This window comes from Tupaia chinensis, unplaced genomic scaffold, assembly GCF_000334495.1.
Source record: "Tupaia chinensis unplaced genomic scaffold, TupChi_1.0 Scaffold145907_1, whole genome shotgun sequence".
In the NCBI taxonomy this organism is placed as follows: Eukaryota; Metazoa; Chordata; class Mammalia; order Scandentia; family Tupaiidae; genus Tupaia; species Tupaia belangeri.
This window is the reverse complement of record NW_006205765.1, coordinates 2,126,909-2,144,168: the sequence shown is the minus strand read 5'-3', so window position 1 is coordinate 2,144,168 and position 17,260 is coordinate 2,126,909. Positions and strand designations below refer to the sequence as shown.

Here is a 17,260-nt window from a genome sequence, read left to right as displayed (position 1 = left end):
CAAACCGCAATCGGCCATGTGGGAATCCAGTCCTCTTAACCACCACGCCACCTGCTAGCCTCTAATAAATAATTGTTTAAAAAAAGAGAAAGAATCTTATAATTGGAAGCTGGTAGGTGGCATGGTGGTTGGGACACTGGATTCCCACATGGCTGATCATGGTTCAAGTTCCAGACCTCGTGGATTTATTCTCACTTTCCCATACTCTCTGTCTCTCTCTTTCTGACTCTCTCTGGTGAGCATACATGCCCTACAGCAATTTTAAAATAATAATAAATCAAATTAAATAAATAATTCTTTTTTTTTATTTTAAGAGAGATTTTTGCTGTAGGGCATGTGTACACTTGCCAGAGAGAGAGAAAGTGAGAAATTTCACCCCATAGGAGAGATGGCCATACCACAGTCCCTTTTCCACTCTCTTCTCGGGATCTTGGACACACACGCCCATGCTCCCGGTATGAGTTTTAAGCTGCCGGGTCCAGTACTCAAACCACGGTCAACTACATGGGAGTCCAGTGACATAACCATTATGTCACCTGCTGGTCCCCATAAATAATTTTTATAAATAATTTGTATAATCCTGTTTTTTATTTATTATTTTTATTCTGCTTTATTTACTTTACTTTGATGAGAGAGGCAGAGAGAGAGAGAGAAAAGGAGAGAGAGAAAGTAAGAAAGCAAGCTGCCAGGTCTGTGACTCGAACTACAGTCAGCCATGTGGGAGTCCAGGGCCCTTAATCATCATGCCACCTGCTGGCTCCCCCCCATAAGTAATTCTTTTAAAATGATTTTTAAAGGAATCTGACAGTCACCCAGAACCTGTTCATATATATAATGAATATAATCGCACCTATGTTATAGGTTTATTGCAAAAATAAATCGTGTGAAGCCTTTAGGAAAAAATCTGGCGTGTGGTAACATTTAATATGGCAATATTTATTTATTTATTTATTGTGCTATGTATATATGATAGAATAAATTATAAATACCATACAAACGTCTCTGCTCAATCTTCTGATTGACTTTGAGAGATTTTCACTGTAGGGCGCGTGCGCTCGCCAGACAGACAGAGAGAGACATAGAGACAGAAAGCGAGAAATCACCCCCCAGGGGGGATGGTCACGCCGCAATCCCTTCTCCATTCTCCTCTCGGGATCTTGGGCACACACGCACACGCGCCCGGCGTGAGTTTTAAGCCACTGGGTCCGGGACACGAACTGCAGTCGACTACGTGGGAGTCCAGCGACATAGCCATTACGCTAACTGCTGGTTCCCCTGATTGACTGTTAGGCCTAAAAAAACAAGTAGACAATTGGAAGACTAGTTGGAACAACTTTTTGGACTCCTTAATTTTGTTTTACTCCAGGTTGCCACATTCATCCTCCAGAAGATACTCTTAGATGACACTGGTTTGGCTTATATATGTCAGACATATGAACGTTTCTCCCATGTTGCCATGATCTTGGTGAGTTCTTTCATTGGCCCCCTTTGCAGCTACTTCTGATCATACAGCTTAGTTCCTTTGTGATTGCCACTAAACAGCTTTAGTCTTCTAACTAGAAGAAACAATTCTGGAACCTTATATGATGATCCTTGATCTGTCTGATTGCTGATATTAATTAGAATTATTTTGTGGTTTTTTTGTGTTTTTCCTTCCCCTCCCCCTATTCTGGGAGCAATAGGGTAAGATGGTCCTACAGCTATCCAAAGAGCCTTCCGCCCGTCTGCTGAAGCATGTAGTGAGATGTTACCTTCGACTCTCAGATAATCCCAGGTAAACATTTATAGGATTTAGAGGACTTTAGGGAAATCCTCTGCCTAATGCCTTTCCCATCTCCTGGCATAGCTCCTAAGTCTTTAGGATAGGGAAGGGATAGAACTATATTTGGTTTGTCTGAGACAGAAATTAAACTCCTTTTAAAATCCGAAGTACTGAATTTAAAAAGCCATCAGAGTTGTATCTTCCCACTGTAATTCTCTGATTCTACTCTGAAATTCCAGAGAATCTAGACAGTTCCAAGGGATGCTTTATGATGTATTGCTCCTGTGGTCTGAGCTTTCTGTTGCTACTCCAAGAGGTCAGAAAGAGAAGTATACTTTCAAAGATCTCTCAGAAATGAGCACGGCCCAGGGGGTTCTTGAATTACATTTCCAGTTCTTTCGTTGATTCCTGTAAAGTTCTTGAGCTAATTATTTTATCTCCCTATGTTTATAATCTATCTTTCTGCCAGAAATCATACATTGTAGATACAATGCATCTTAGAAATGTGTGATCTTTGGCTTTGGAAATCCATAATTTATGCTGAAAGCCAGTTGCTCAGATCCTGCTAAACCACATAATGGAGTGATTTCTGTGTTCCTAAGAATGGGGATAACTTGATTTAATATGAACTTAGTCTCTTCCCACTCTGGTTATTGAAGCCATACTTCCTCGACCATTTTGTTCTCTTCTTCAGAGTTCATATTTTCACCAAAGTTTGAAATGTGTTTATTCAGAATTCTACATGTACTATGAAAACTAGTCAGAATACAAAAAGCAACAACTTTAAAATAGCCCTGTAGTTAACATTTACCTTTTTTAGGTTTTCAGATTTGTCTTTCTGCTGGTCATCTTTTCAAAGAAAATGAAACACTTTAAAGTTCATCTGATAATGCTGCTACTATAGTTTTGTTTTTACTGTACATCTATTATTAAGATTTTTAACTGTAAAACTGATGCAATTTCTGTAAAGACACAAATCAATAAGTTCATATACAATTAAAATTCATTGATTTATCATACTATAAGTAAGATCTTCTCTGCTAATGTACTGATTTTTTAATTATTTAACCCATATATTTCCAACATGAGTATTTTCACTTACTGTAATAAATCAGAAACCAGTTGGATTGAAGCAGTTGGGTTGCACCATTTTATTCCATTTTCCTTTTTTATGAAATTCTACATTGGGACATCATTCTGACAATGTTTGTGCACTACAGATCCTAGAAATCTCTGAGACTATGCCTAATACAATCTTCAGAGAATTTTAATGACTTCCTAATGTAACATATAGAGCCATACATTCCCAGAACTCTATATATTTATGTATAAGAGGGGGGTCTCTTCCCCATCTCCAAAAAGTGGGTTTATTTGTTGGTCTCCCTGGTTGGTTTGTTTGTTTCTGATGTAGGGCACGTGAAGCACTCAGGCAGTGCCTCCCTGACCAGCTGAAAGACACAACCTTCGCCCAGGTGCTAAAAGATGACACCACCACGAAACGCTGGCTTGCACAACTGGTGAAGAACCTGCAAGAGGGCCAGGTCACCGATCCCCGGGGTATCCCTCTGCCCCCTCAGTGATCCTCCCCTGTCCCCTCCCACTATTCCCCCAAGTTGGGGAAGGGAGGGGCAGTCTACAAGGAAAACAGCTCAGGTTTATCGCCGACCGGGAATAGACAACCTCAATGCTGAACTGCACTGGAGAAAAGGGGGCGAGGTACCCCTGCTGAGGTGTCTGGGCTGCCATCTCAGGCTGCCTTGAGGACCTGGGCTTCCTCTGCTCCTCCCAGGATATGGGCTCCTGACACAGCAGTCTGCCACCACAGCCCCAGGAGGGTGTCAACACCAGCAAATGCTGTATTTGCAGCATGCCCAAGATGACCTTTCTCCCCCATCTCTACCTAGCCACTGACAGAGAGGGGAGACAGTGGTGATAGCAGCAGCACTCTAGGCATGGTGAACGCCTGGGACCAAGCCATGTGGCGTTTTTATTTTGCCTTCCTGGAAGACTCAAGATGTGTCTCTTCATTCTCTCTCTCAGTATTTGTTTACTTTGTTTTTTTGTTTTTAGTCTCAGAGAGAGGTGTGTTTAGTGGACACAAGCTGTAATATTCAGCAAAACCTTGTCAATTGGCACTGTTTACAAGTTTGTTAGCTGCATAAGCTCAATAAAAAGTTGGTCTGGGCATTACAACCCCTCTGGCAGGCCAATAGCTGCAACAAGCAGTTGGGAGGAATGGGAGGCGCAGGGGGAAGATGTAAAGCCAAAGGACAGCAAGAACCCACCGCCTGTTTCCCTTCCTTCTCCCATTTTTCTGCTCCCAGTCGTGGATGCCATGAGGACCTTAACCTTGTTTCTGGCGTTAGCTGCTAGCTTTTCCAAATCTCAGTGCTTTTTTTCTTTTCTTTTTTTTTTTTTTTTAAACTTCCCTTCTATTAAACTTAATTCATTGAGCTGTCCTGGAAGGGTATTATATTGGGGGAAGAGGGGCGGAGGTGGCCCTCATCTTCAGTGCACATCTTCACTGATATTTTCTTGATGACTTTTTAAAGGGAGGTGCCTAATAGTAAGGTGACAGGCTACTTGATCCTGTTCTTTGTTTTAGTGTGAATTTCAGCAGCTCTATTTGTCTTCATGATTGTACTTGAAACAGTATTAGCTGAATGAGCTGAAATTACTCAAATTTGAGATGGAGAGCTGGACTCTGCTTGTTTGCTCAGTTTCAATTATTTTTCTTTTTGACACATTCTCTTTTGGTCAATGGAAGTTACAGGGTTGTCCCTAAAACATTTTTGACTCATACTGTGTTAGAGAACTCCCCTTTCTTCTCTGGAGCTTTAGATGGCTCTGTTCACAACCCACAGGCTTGAATCTGTAACTAAATGTAAACTGCCTTGCTTTCTCAAAATCCTTCCCCCTTCTATCACCTGCTTTCTCTCTCTCTCATCCCCATCTCTAAGCAAATATGGGATTGCTAATCCAGCTCGAGAGAGGGACCAAGTATTTTCTGTCCAAGTTTCGCACAATTAAAGGTATCTCTGAATAAGTATGGAGAGAGACTGTAGGGGGCAGACTCAGAAACCTTTGCAGAGGCAGTTTTGCCAACACAAGGGCTCTTTCAAGCCGACTTTCACAAAGGGAGCCGGCCTAGTTAGTTGGCTTCTGTCTCTTTAGAGCCAAGAAAGTAGCAATTAAATAGCCTAGATTTAGGAAGGGTAGAATAAGCACTTATTCCCTGCCTTCCAAAATGAAGAGGAGAACAAGGCCAGCTCTCAATAATCTCAAACCTGAAGAGGAGAGATCTTGGAGAAAGCAGAGAACAGCATGGACTGGATAGATGTCTTGACTCCCTTCAGCCCATAGTCTGTGATCTGGAGAGTCCAGCTAGGGTCACCCTGATTTTTTGACAACCGCCTTTCTGCTGAGCCAAAGTTTTCTCATTCCCCCTCCACTGGGGAAGCAGCTGAGGCCCAGGGCCTTGCTCCCTGGGAAATTCTCTTCTCTCTCCATCTTTCGGTGCATTGGCCATGTTACTGTGCCAATAGTGTCTTAATTCTTGTCCCATCTATTCTCAGCTGGCCTTGGAACCCACATAGGAGTTGGTGGGGGAGGGGTGGAATGGGTATTATTTCTCATAGTTGATCCTGATGTTGTATGTATTATATAAAGAGATGCCTCCCCTTATTTTGTTTTTTTTTTTCCATTCCTCTCCCTCAACAGAATTTAAATAAAACATGCTTCTGTTTTTGTAAAACCTATTTTTTATATATATATATACTGAAGATTTTATTCTGTCTATAAAGATACCTAGGCACTTTAGTCAGATGATCTTGTCACACCTGCCTCTATCTTCCGTACACACATACACTGCCCTACCAAGAAGAGGACAATGATGGTCCCTTTGGGAGACTTCCACTGATGTATGGAAGCTGTTTGGTGAACGAGAACGGTGCCCCCAATCTAATAAAGTCTCTTGTTGGTGCAGAAGCTCACTCTTGGCTGTAGTGACCAGAACTTAGTGCCAGTGTGGGAGAGACTTCTATTAACCAATAGGTGATGCTTGTAACATTTGTTCATGGGTTTCATTTTCATCTCCAGAGTTCAGGACTCAGAGTCATATCCAGAGTAAGTTCCATGGCTGGCTTTCAGTGGGGCACAGCCACCCCTAATTCCAGGGGTTTTTTTCCAAGGACTGTAGAGGACATATGACTATTTTAATGGTGGAATAGGGCAAGGAAAGGCCCTATTCCAGGCGATAAGTAACCTTCAGAGCATGCCTTCTGAACTACCTCCATATGATTCCCCCACTCACCATATCTGCAGTTCAAAGGCTAGGGAAAAAGGGTATACAAGGTTGTTGCTATCAAAATCCTAAGGAAAACATTTGGAATAGTAAACTGTAGAATGGAATGAGATCTTTCTTTGCTGATACATTGTGGGATTTAATTTTGGGGAAAATATTTTAATATATGTATTTTCAGAAGTGGATGTAGCAAGCAGAAATCTTGAATAACACAATAAACAAACCTAATAACTGACATGTGTAGAACATTGCACTCTTAACCAAGAGTATACATATTTTTTAAAGTTTATTCCGTGAAGGGCTGGCAGGTGGTGTGATGGTTAAGATGTTGGACTCCCACATGGTTTGAGTTCCAGACCTCCTGGTGGCTTGCTTTCTTGCTTTCTCTCTCTCTCTCTCTGTGTCTACTCAAAGTTTTGAAATAATTATAAAATTAAATAAGTTTTTTTTTTTTTTTTTTTAAGTTTATTCCATGAGTGAGAGAGACAAGGATACAGCATCCCTAATGGGGTCCCAATGCCATGATCCATTTCCAGCTTCAGTCAACCTAGACCATTGGCACATATTTGCCTGGTGCACTCAACTAAAGTCTCTAGGTACGAACCAGCCACTTTCCCACATGAATCTGCCTAATGGAGTTTTGCACTTTAAGTGTACCTAAAGCATCTACCAGAATAGATTGTAGTTCAACTATCAAGCAAGCCTGAAAAAAATTTTTAATTAAAAAAGAATGTTCTTTGACCACCATGTGATCATGTTAGAAACAAGAACTGGAAAGTCCCTGATTTTAAAACCTAGGCAATACAGTTCTTTTTTTTTTTTTCCCCTTTGGAGAGGTTTTTGTTGTAGGGCACGTGTGCTCGCCAGAAAGACAATAGAAAGACAGAAAGCAAGAAATCACCCCCCAGAGGGGATAGCCACGCCTCAATCCCTTCTCCTCCATTCTCCTCTGGGGATCTTGGGTGCACATGCACCCAGCGTGCGTTTAAGCCACCGGGTCCAGGATTTAAACCACAGTCGACTACATGCGAGTCCAGCTACATAGCCATTACGCCAACTGCTGGTCCCGGCCATAGAGTTATAAAAGACGTATGTGTCAAAGAAATCACAAAATTAGAAAATATGTTTGGACCAGCAGGTGGTGTGGTAGTTAAAGTACTGGACTCCCACATGGTTGACCATGGTTCGAGTACCAGTCCTGGCAGCTTGCTTTCTAATTTTCCCTCTCTCTCTGTCTCTCTTGGTTCAAATTAAAATAATGATGGGGGCTGGCAGTTGCATGGAGGTTAAGAGTGTTGGACTCCACATGGTTGACTGTGGTTCAAGTCCTGGACCCGGTGGCTTGCTTTTGCTCTCTCACTCTATGTCTCTCTGGTCAAATTAAAACTTAAATAGATAAATAAGTACATAAAATGAAGTTCAGTAAAATAATTTTTAAAAATGATGATGAGGGGACCAGCAGGTAGCATGGGGGTTAAGGCACTGGACACTCACACATGGCCAACCACAGTTCAAGTCCTAGACCTGGTGGTTTGCATGAATTTCAAACCACGCCTGTGTGTGTATGTGTGTGTTTGAGAGGTTTTTGCTATAGGGCATGTGCACTCACCAGAAAGACAGACAGTGAGAAATCACCCCCCAGGGGGATGGCCATGCCGCAATCCCTCCTCCAGTCTCCTCTCGGGATCTTGGGCATGCACACAAACGCGCCCTGCGTGAGTTTAAGCCACCGGGTCAGGGACTCGAACCACAGTAAATTACGTGGGAGTCCAGTAACATAGCCATTATGCTAACTGCTGGCCCCCAGGCATGTGTGTGTTTATGCCCAAGATCTAGGAGAAGGGATTGTGGTGTGTGAGTGAACATCCCCTTTGGGTGATTTCTCACTTTCTTTCTCCTGTCTTTGTCTCTCTGATGAGTGCACATGCCCTAAAGCAAATATTTCCAAAATGAGAGAAAAAAATGAGAAAAGGTACATCACATGTCTTACATAAACTAGCAATGACTGAAAAGAGAGGAGAGGGACCAGCAGTTGGCATAATGGCTATGTTGCTGGACTCCCATGTAGTCGACCGCAGTTCGAATCCTGGACCTGGTGGCTTAAATTCACACTGGGTGCATGTGTGTGCATACTCAGGATCCTGAGAGGAGAATGGAGAAGGGATTGCGGCTTGGCCATCATCCATCCCAGGGGAGTGGTTTCTCACTTTCTGTCTCTCTGTCTCTCTCTGTCCTTTTTTTTTTTTTTAATTTATTATTTTCCAATTTGACTAGAGAGAGGGAAAGTGAAAAAACAAGCCACCTGGTTCAAAACTCGAACCGCAGTAGGCCATATGGGAGTCCAGCGTCTTTAACCACCATGCCACCTACCGGCCCTCTCTCTCTTTCTGGCAAGCACACATGCCCTATAGCAAAAACCTCTCCAAAAAAATTTAAAAAGATTCCAATTCACTTATTAAAATAATTATTTTATTTTTATTTTTTTTTAATTTATTTTTTTTTCCAGTTTGATCAGACAGAGAAAGAGAGAGAAAATGAGGAAGCAAGCCACCAGGTTCAGGACTTGAACTGCGGTCAGACGTAGGAGTCCAGCACCTTTAACAACCACAGCACCCACTGGCCCCTATTTTTTTTTTCTTTTTTGGGGGAGAGGTTTTTGCTATAGGGCATGTGCGCTCCCCAAAAAGAGAGAGAGAGAAAGTGAGAAAGCAAGCCGCCAGGTCCAGCACTTGAACTGTGGTCAGCCATGTGGGAGTCCAGCACCTTTAACAACCACAGCACCCACTGGCCCCTATTTTTTTTTTCTTGTTTGGGGGAGAGGTTTTTGCTATAGGGCATGTGCGCTCCCCAAAAAGAGAGAGAGAGAAAGTGAGAAAGCAAGCCTCCAAGTCCAGAACTCTGACCTCCATCGACCATGTGGGAGTCCAGCACCTTAACCACTGTGCCACTTGCCTGTCCCCTGCCCCATAATTCACTTTTTTCCCTCTTTAATTGCCAGAGGGAATGTGTGCTTGCCAAAGCAAGAGAAAGCACCCCTCCACAAGGTATGGTTACAACATAATCTTATTTTCCTCCATTTCTCCATCCTGTCAAAATTTGGGGCATGTATGCAACACAACCTTGCTGCTTTATCAAGTCTTTGGGCTGAGGATTTGAACAGTGGTCAGCTATGTGGAATCCGGCTCATGTACTTTGGGAAAATATTTTAATATATTTAACATAATATATAACCAATTCTCTTATGAAGCAGCACAACCCAGTCACCAAAACCTACCTTTCCAGAATATCACAAGAAAGGAAAACTGTGGGCCAACCTCTTCCATGAATGTAGGCATAAAATTCACAGAAAAAATAAGCAAATCAAATCTGGCAATATATACAAATAGTAATGCCAGGACCAGCAGGTGGCATGGTGGTTCAGGTGCTGGACTTACACATGGCCAACCGTGGTTCAAATCCCAGACCTGATGGCTTGAAAATCACACCTGGGATGTGTGCATGTCCGAAATCCCAAGAAGAAACAAGAGAAGGGATTGCTGTGTGGCCATTCACCCTGGGGAGTAATTTCTCACTTTCCCTCTGTCTGCCTCTCACTCTCTGCCCCCCTCTCTGATGAGGGCACATGTCCTATGGCAAAAAATTAAAAAAAATTAAAAAAAGAGTGGGGACCAGCAACTGGACACTCCCACATGGCTAACCACGGTTCAAGTCCCGGACCTGGTGGTTTGCTTTCTCACTTCCCCTCTTTCTCTCTCTGTGTCTCTCTCTGTCAAATTTAAAATAAATGAATGAATGAATAAAATTTAATAAATAATTATTTTTAAAAAAGAGTAATGCATCAGTTCTAACTTGGATTTATTGCAAAAATAATGACATTGATTCAGTACTTCAAAACCAATCAATACAATTCATACAATCAACATAAAAGGAGGAAAAGCATATGATCTAGACAGATGTAGAAAAGAACACTACAGGGACCAGCAGTTAGCATAATGGCTATGTTGCTGGACTCCCATGTAGTCGACCGCGGTTCACATCCCAGACCCGGTGTTTTAAAACTCAGGCTGGGCGCGTGTGCATGCGTGCCCAAGATCCCAAGAGGAGAATGGAGGAGAAGGGATTGCAGCGTGGCCATCCCCCCTGGTGGGTGATTTCTCGCTTTCTATGTCTCTGTCTCTTTCTGGCAAGTGCACGTGCCCTATAGGAAAAAAAAAATAAAACACTACAAAGTTTATCTATTCATGATTAGAAACAAGAACCAGAATATGAAGGCATGTCCTTAATTGATAAAATGTATAAACAAAAACCTTATAAACTTCTCAATAAAATCTTAATATCATTCTCCACAAGATGAGGACTGAAACAAGGATGTCCATGATCATTCTTCTATCATTATCCCACCCAGTTGATAAGCAAAAAAAACAGATTATTTTAACAGGGGCTGGGGGAGACTGCTGACCACATGATTGTATACATAGATTATCAAAAGGAATCTCCAGGGACCAGCTAGTGCATGGTAACAGCAGCTGGATACCACACGACCAACAGTGCAGTTCAAATCCCCAGCTGGCAGTTTGAAACCACACCATAATCTTCCTCCATTTCTCCATCCTGTCAGAATTTGGGGCATGCCTGGGTGTGTGTGGCAACATGCCTAAAATCCCAAGAGAATGAAGGAGAAGGGATTTCCATGTATCCAACCCCCTGCGAGATGATTTCTCACTTTTCCTCTCTCCCTCTCTGTCAAGTGCCTATGCCTCGTACAAAAAATAAAATTTTAAAAAAAAATCTAAAAAATAAACCTGTAGGGCCAGGCCATATCCTGATGGTTAAGGGAGCTGGATCCCACATGACCTACTGCAGTTTGAATCCTGGGTTTGGCAGCTTGAGAAACACTCCAGGCGCATGTGCATGTATGTCCCAAATCCCAACAGGATAGAGAAATTGAAAAGGGATTCCTGTGTGACTGCACCCCATCGGAGGGTGCTTTTACTTGCCCCCCCTCATCTCTGGCAAGTGCACACATCTGGCAGTGGGAAAAACAATATTGTAAGGATACCAATTCTCTTCAATCGATTTGGTCTGTTATTTGAACTCTGTTGTAAGTAAAATTCTAACAGGTTTATGTTTATGAAAATGAATAAGTTGATTTTAAAAATTTTGACAGAACAGCCAAGGCAATCTTGAACTAGAGTCCTTTCTTTTTTTTTGGAGAGGTTTTCGCTATAGGGCACGTGCGCTCGCCAGACAGACAGAGAGACAGAAAGCGAGAAATCACCCCCCAGGGAGGATAGCCACGCCGCAATCCCTTCTCCTCCATTCTCCTCTCGGGATCTTAGGCATGCATGCACACGCGCCTGGTGTGAGTTCAAGCCACCAGGTCTGGGACTCGAACCGCGGTCGACTACGTGGGAATCCAGCGACAGCCATTACGCTAACTGCTGGTCCCTGAACTAGAGTCCTTTCACTCCCAAATATCCTCCTTTAACTTTCACATTTTTTTTAAAAAGAGGTTTTTACCCTAGGGCATGTATGCTTGTGGGGAGAAAGTCAGAAGCCATGAGAGGGAAAGTCAAAATTTACCCCCCTGAAGGGGATGGCCACACCACAATCTCTTATCCTCTATTCTCCTGGGATCTTGGACACACAACACACATGTGCCCAGTGTGAGTTTCAAGCCACCAGGTCTGGGACTTGAACTGTGGTCAGCCATGTGGGAGTTCAACAATGTAACCACTGTGCCATCTGCTGACCCCAGTGTTCAGACTTTTAGTAACACTTTTTTGTAGACATTACTCTGGCTTTTTTATTTTTGATGGTTTGTTTTTATAATTGTCAGAGGGCATGTGCACTTGCCAGAGGTTAGGGAGAGAGAAAGCACCTCCCAACAGGGCATGGTCATGCTGCAATCCTTTCTCCCTCCCATCAGAGTTTGGGACACATACACACACATGCCCAGCATGTTTTTCAATCCCCAGTGGCCAGGATTCAAACCATAAGTGGTCATGTGGATCCAGCTCCTAATGCACAGCACTCAACCACTGCACTCCAGGGCTAGCCCTAGACATGACTATAAATAGCACCTGTTCACACTTTATGACCTTTTCTGAAAGTTTTACCTCAGTAATGGAATATTATGCCATTTGTATTTTTTTTTCTAAAGGTTTTTGCTGTAGGGTGCGTGCACTTGCCAGAAAGACAGAAAGCAAGAAATCAGCCCCCAGGTGGGATGGCCACCATTCTCCTTTCGGGATTCTGGGCACACACGCACACATGCCCAGCGTGAGTTTAAGCCACCAGGTCTGGGACTCAAACCGCTGTTGACTACATGGGAGTCCAGTGATTCAGCCATTATGCCATCTGCTCATCCCACCATTTGTATTTTTAATTCTACTTCTATTGTTCTCTGTTTTTATTTTTTAAATACCTCCTCATTGCTCACCTCCACACCCCCCCACCCCCACTTAATAAGTGAAATAGCAGAACTGGGATTCTGTATTTTAATTTTAGTGGGATAGAACAATGGCTATATATCCTGTTGTCTTCTGGAGTTACATACATTGGCTTTTTTAATTTAGATTTATTTTTTAACCTTATCTATCATTATTATTTTCCAGTTAGATCAGAGAGAGAGAGAAAGAGAGAGGAAAAGTAAGAAAGCAAGCCACCAGGTCTGGGACTCATACCACGGTAAGCCATCTGGGAGTACAATGTCTTTAACTACCATGCCACCTGCTGACCACCACCTCCCCCTCCGCCCCCCGTTTTAGAGGTTTTTGCCTTAGAGCATGTGGGTTTGCTAGAGAGAGAGACAGACAGACACAGAAGGAAAATGAGAAATCATGCCAGGGTGGATGGCATGAGTTTCAAGCCACCGGGTCCAAGACTTAAACCACAGTTGGCCATGTAGGAGTCCAGCAATGTAACCGCTACACAATCTACTGATTCCATATACATTGGCTTTTTTTTTTTTTTTTTAAGAGAGATTTTTGGTATTGAGTTCATGTGCTCTCCAGAGAGACAGAGACTGAAAGTGAGAAATCGCCCCCGAGGAGGGATAGCCACACCGCAATCCCTTCTCTTCCATTCTCCTCCTGGGATCTTGGGCACTCACACATATGTGCCCAGTTTGTTTGAAGCCACAGTGCCTGGGATTTGAACAGTGATTGGCCATGTGGGAATCCCATGCCCTTAACCACCATGCCACATGCTGGCCTCTCTATATGTTGGCTTTTTTTTTTTTTTTTTAATTTGTTTAATTTGACCAGAGAGGGACAGAGAGAGAGAAAGCCGCCAGGTCTGGGACTTGAACCATGGTCAGCCATGTGGGAGCCCACCTATCACCACACCACCTGCTAGCCCCTATACTGGCCTTTAGTTTACAGATGGTAGGATTAAAATCATTGATTATTTTAAAATGGAATTCAATATTTTGAGTTGCCTTTTGACCACCAAGAAGTAGGGCTTATTCAGAAGTTTGAATAGTTTGACTGGACAACCTGGGGACTGATCTCAGACTTTTTAGTCTCAATGTTTTGAGAAACAAAGATGTTTCGGTGTGTGGTATCTGCATCGGGTGTCAGGAAGAGGGTCTAGGCAGGCCTGGGTCTCAGAGTGAGAGTGCTATGTTTATGTTTCCCTCTTTGCCAGCTGCTGCTTCATTTCAATTTAGGGCTCTAGACCTTTCCTGGGCATGGTTCCCAGAAAGTCCCTCTGTTGCTGCTGCCCTGATCAGGTTTCTGGATCTGTTAATAATAGACAGCAGTGGGGGAAGGGCCAGGATCCCTGCGGAAATAGGAATAACCAAACCAGATGGACAGTTCCTGTGCCTGGGGCCCATCTGTCTGCTCCCTCCCTCATTCTAATGACAGTCCTGCAGCAAGCATACCTTCTAATCACTCTTTGTAGCCATATTTACCTTGTGAACGTCTCCCAGTCCCCATCCCCAAGTCAGAACATATGAGGAATGCTGGTGTGTTTATGAGAATGCTAAAACTCTTCCCTTCCTCACAAAAGGGAAGGAGTTTGGGCAGCACTGAGCCGTGAGGGTGAAGTTCGGAAAAATGAGGTGACGCTAATGTCAGAGAAACAGGAATGGCAGAGCAATATCCGTATGTAAAACAGGATCTCTATTAAATCAAATTTTGAAATCGGCACAGCATAAACTTTGATATACCCTGATTTTCCTGTTTCCCATGAATGGACTCCCTCCTAGTGCCTCCAGTATCCTTGTACTCCTATCAAAACCTACTCTCAGTAAAGAATGTGGTCAACCCAAACTAGGTATAAATTATTTAAAGCCATTAAACCTTCAAAAATTACTAGTTGAAAAAATGTGAAATATTTTTACTGTAAAATATCACACAGATATAGAAAAACTACGTAAAACATATAGCTTAATAAATCATTATAGAGCAAAGATCCTTGTTAGCACTCAGTACTAAAAATAGAACTTGGCCAACTATGTGCCCATCCTATCACTACTCCTCCCTCCTTCCTAAGTTAGGATAATGGTTAAAATTACTTAAGATTTTATTTTATACGATTTCGTTATAAATAAAACTAATGGTAGGTGGTGTGGTGGTTAAGGGCATTGGACTCCCACATGGCTAACTGCAGTTTGAGTCCTGTACCTGGCAGCTTACTTTCTCATTTTCCCTCTCTTTCTCTCTCACTCTCTCTCACTCTGTCCTCCGGTCAAAATTTAAATAAAGTTAAATAAAATAATCCTTTAAAAAATAATTAATGGTAGAATACCAGGCAATTGAGGGGTCTGGAAAACCATGAGAGGCAGCCAGATCTCAGCACACTTAAAATCACATCATTTCGAAGAAGTCACTGTTGCCAGAGTCAAAGCTGCTGCTATCCCCAAATCTGTTGGGATACTCTGCCCCACTGCCGCCACCCAGCTCCTGAGTCTTGCCATTGGAGAAGACCTTCAAGCAGCATCACACCTTCAAGCCAAGAGTAGATGTCCGACTTATCCAAGAGCAGCATCAAACCAAAATTTCAGTGATAATAGAACCATACAAGAGTGAGAAGCACCTTCCTGTCTTGGATAAAATTAAGTTCCTAGTACCTGATCATGTCAACGAGAGTGAACTCATCAAGATAATTAGAAAGCACCTATAGCTCAAAGCTAATCGAGCTGCCTTCTTTCTGGTGAATGGACACAGCATGGTGAGTGTGTTCACACCCATCTTCAAAGTATATGAAAGTGAAAAGAATGAAGATGGATTCCTATATATGGTCTACGCCTCCCAGGAGATGTTTGGAATGAGACTGTCTGAAAGACTAGAAAAATACAGCTTTTCTAAATTTTTAAAACCCTTACCAAGGAAAAACAGGGACATTACCAACTGAGATTGGTCAGTTCATCTAGTCACAGATCATCAAAGGGTTCCCATTAGGAAGTTTTAGAAGTTTTTGTATTTCAGCAGAAAAACTGAGTTCCAAATATGCACATTCAGCTTTGGAAAACTATATATGTAACCTAGACCACCTTGTTTTCAAACTTAGAGATTTAGAAATAAAATACTTTGCGGGACCAGCAGGTGGCGTGGTGGTTAAGGCTCTGGACACTCCCACATGGCCAACCTCAGTTTGAGTCCCAGACCTAGTAGCTTGCTTTCTCACTTTTCTTCTCTCTGTCTCTCTGTCTCTCTCTGGCCAAATTAAAATAAATAAATGAGGAACCAGCAGTTGGTGCAATGGCTATGTCGCTGGATTCCCATGTAGTTGACTGCGGTTCGAGTCCCGGACCCGGTGGCTCAAGATCCTGAGAGGAGAATGGAGGAGAAGGGATTGCGGTGTGGCCATCCCCTCTGCGGGGTGATTTCTCGCTTTCTGTCTCTCTGTCTCTCTTTCTGGTGAGTGCACACACCCTATAGCAAAACCCTCTCAATCAATCAATCAATAATTCTTTAAAAAGAAAGAAAATACTAAAAAAAAAAAAGAAAGAAAGAAAGAAAATACTTTGCATTCTAAGTTGCCAATATAATAGATCTTAAGTTAATTTAATGCTCCTTTTTCTCCCAGTAGGAACTTACAGTTCAAGTGGGAGCTTAAAAGGCATGCAGAGAGCTACTGAGTCCTCTCAGAAAAACCTACTACTTTTTAAGCATAAGGTGTCAAGTAACCCCCCAAAAAACACATTTGCCATTAACTGTTGGCACCAAAGCAGAAGAAAGGGGTCAATGGAAGCATCAATAGTGGGGCCAGCAGGTGGTGTGGTGGTTAAAGGTTTGGACTTCCACATGGCTGACCATGGTTCAAGTCGCAGATCTGGTGGACCTGGCAGCTTGCTTTCTCAGTTTTTCTCTCTCTCCCTCTATCTCTGTCTCTCTCTGATAAAGATGGGAAATAATAAAGTTAAATATCAAGGGGTTGGCAGATGATGTGGTTGAGGGTGCTAGACTCCCATATAGCTGACTGGTTTGAGTCCCGGACCTGGTGACTTGCTTTCTTGCTTTCCTTCTCTCTCTCTCTCTCTCTGTTCCTCTCTGGTCAAATTAAAAAAAAAAAAATTAGGAACCAGCAGTTAGTGTAATGGCTATGTCACTGGACTCCCATGTAGTCGACTATGGTTTGAGTCCCTGGCCCAGTGGCTTAAACTCATGCCAGGCCCATGTGCATGCATGTCCAAGATCCCGAGAGGAGAATGGAGGAGAAGGGACTGCAGCGTGGCCATCTCCCCTGAGAGGTGATTTCTCGCTTTCTGTCTCTCTGACTCTCTTTTCGCGAATGGCTGTGTCCCCAAAAAAAAAAAAAAAAAAAAAAAAAAAAAAAAAACTCTCCAAAATAATAATTAATTAATTAAGCTAAGTAAAAATAATTCTTTTTAAAAAAGTTAAATATTAAAAAGAAGAAGAAGAAGCCAACAGCAAACTGCTACTCCAGGCTGACTGCTCACTGAAGTATACCAAAAGTTCACCTGTTCTGTAGTGTTTAAAATGTTATTTGTTCTCTAGACAGCTACATACAGACAAATGACACTGCTTAATAGGAACATTGAATAGTTTTTGTCTCGTTTCTTAAAGGGCCCCAGGGGGACAAAAAAGTGTAATTTGTGTTGTAATTTTCTCCGAGACTTCAAACTAGGGCCCTTTGAAAAAGTAATTCTAGGGGTCGGCAGGTGGCATGGTGGTTAAGGGCACTGGACTCCCACATGGACTACCGCTGTTTGAGTCCCAGAT

General features: G+C 42.7%; 1 protein-coding gene and 1 pseudogene across 2 annotated transcripts in view; both read left to right on the top strand.

The window, feature by feature from the left end:
* The window catches only part of CNOT9 (CCR4-NOT transcription complex subunit 9), a 36,891-nt gene extending 31,566 nt beyond the window's left edge, over positions 1-5,325 (top strand). Inside the window, exons 6-8 of one of the 2 annotated variants that reach the window (XM_006168667.3) lie at positions 1,367-1,465; positions 1,683-1,774; positions 3,174-5,325. In XM_006168667.3, coding sequence (XP_006168729.1) covers positions 1,367-1,465; positions 1,683-1,774; positions 3,174-3,342 — 360 coding nt within the window. In that variant the 3' untranslated portion in view covers positions 3,343-5,325. The other variant, XM_006168668.3, reaches the window with a different exon arrangement.
* Positions 5,326-14,142: 8,817 nt separating this feature from the next.
* LOC102484069 (microtubule-associated proteins 1A/1B light chain 3B pseudogene) lies at positions 14,143-15,625 on the top strand (annotated as a pseudogene).
* The last annotated feature ends 1,635 nt before the right edge of the window (positions 15,626-17,260 follow it).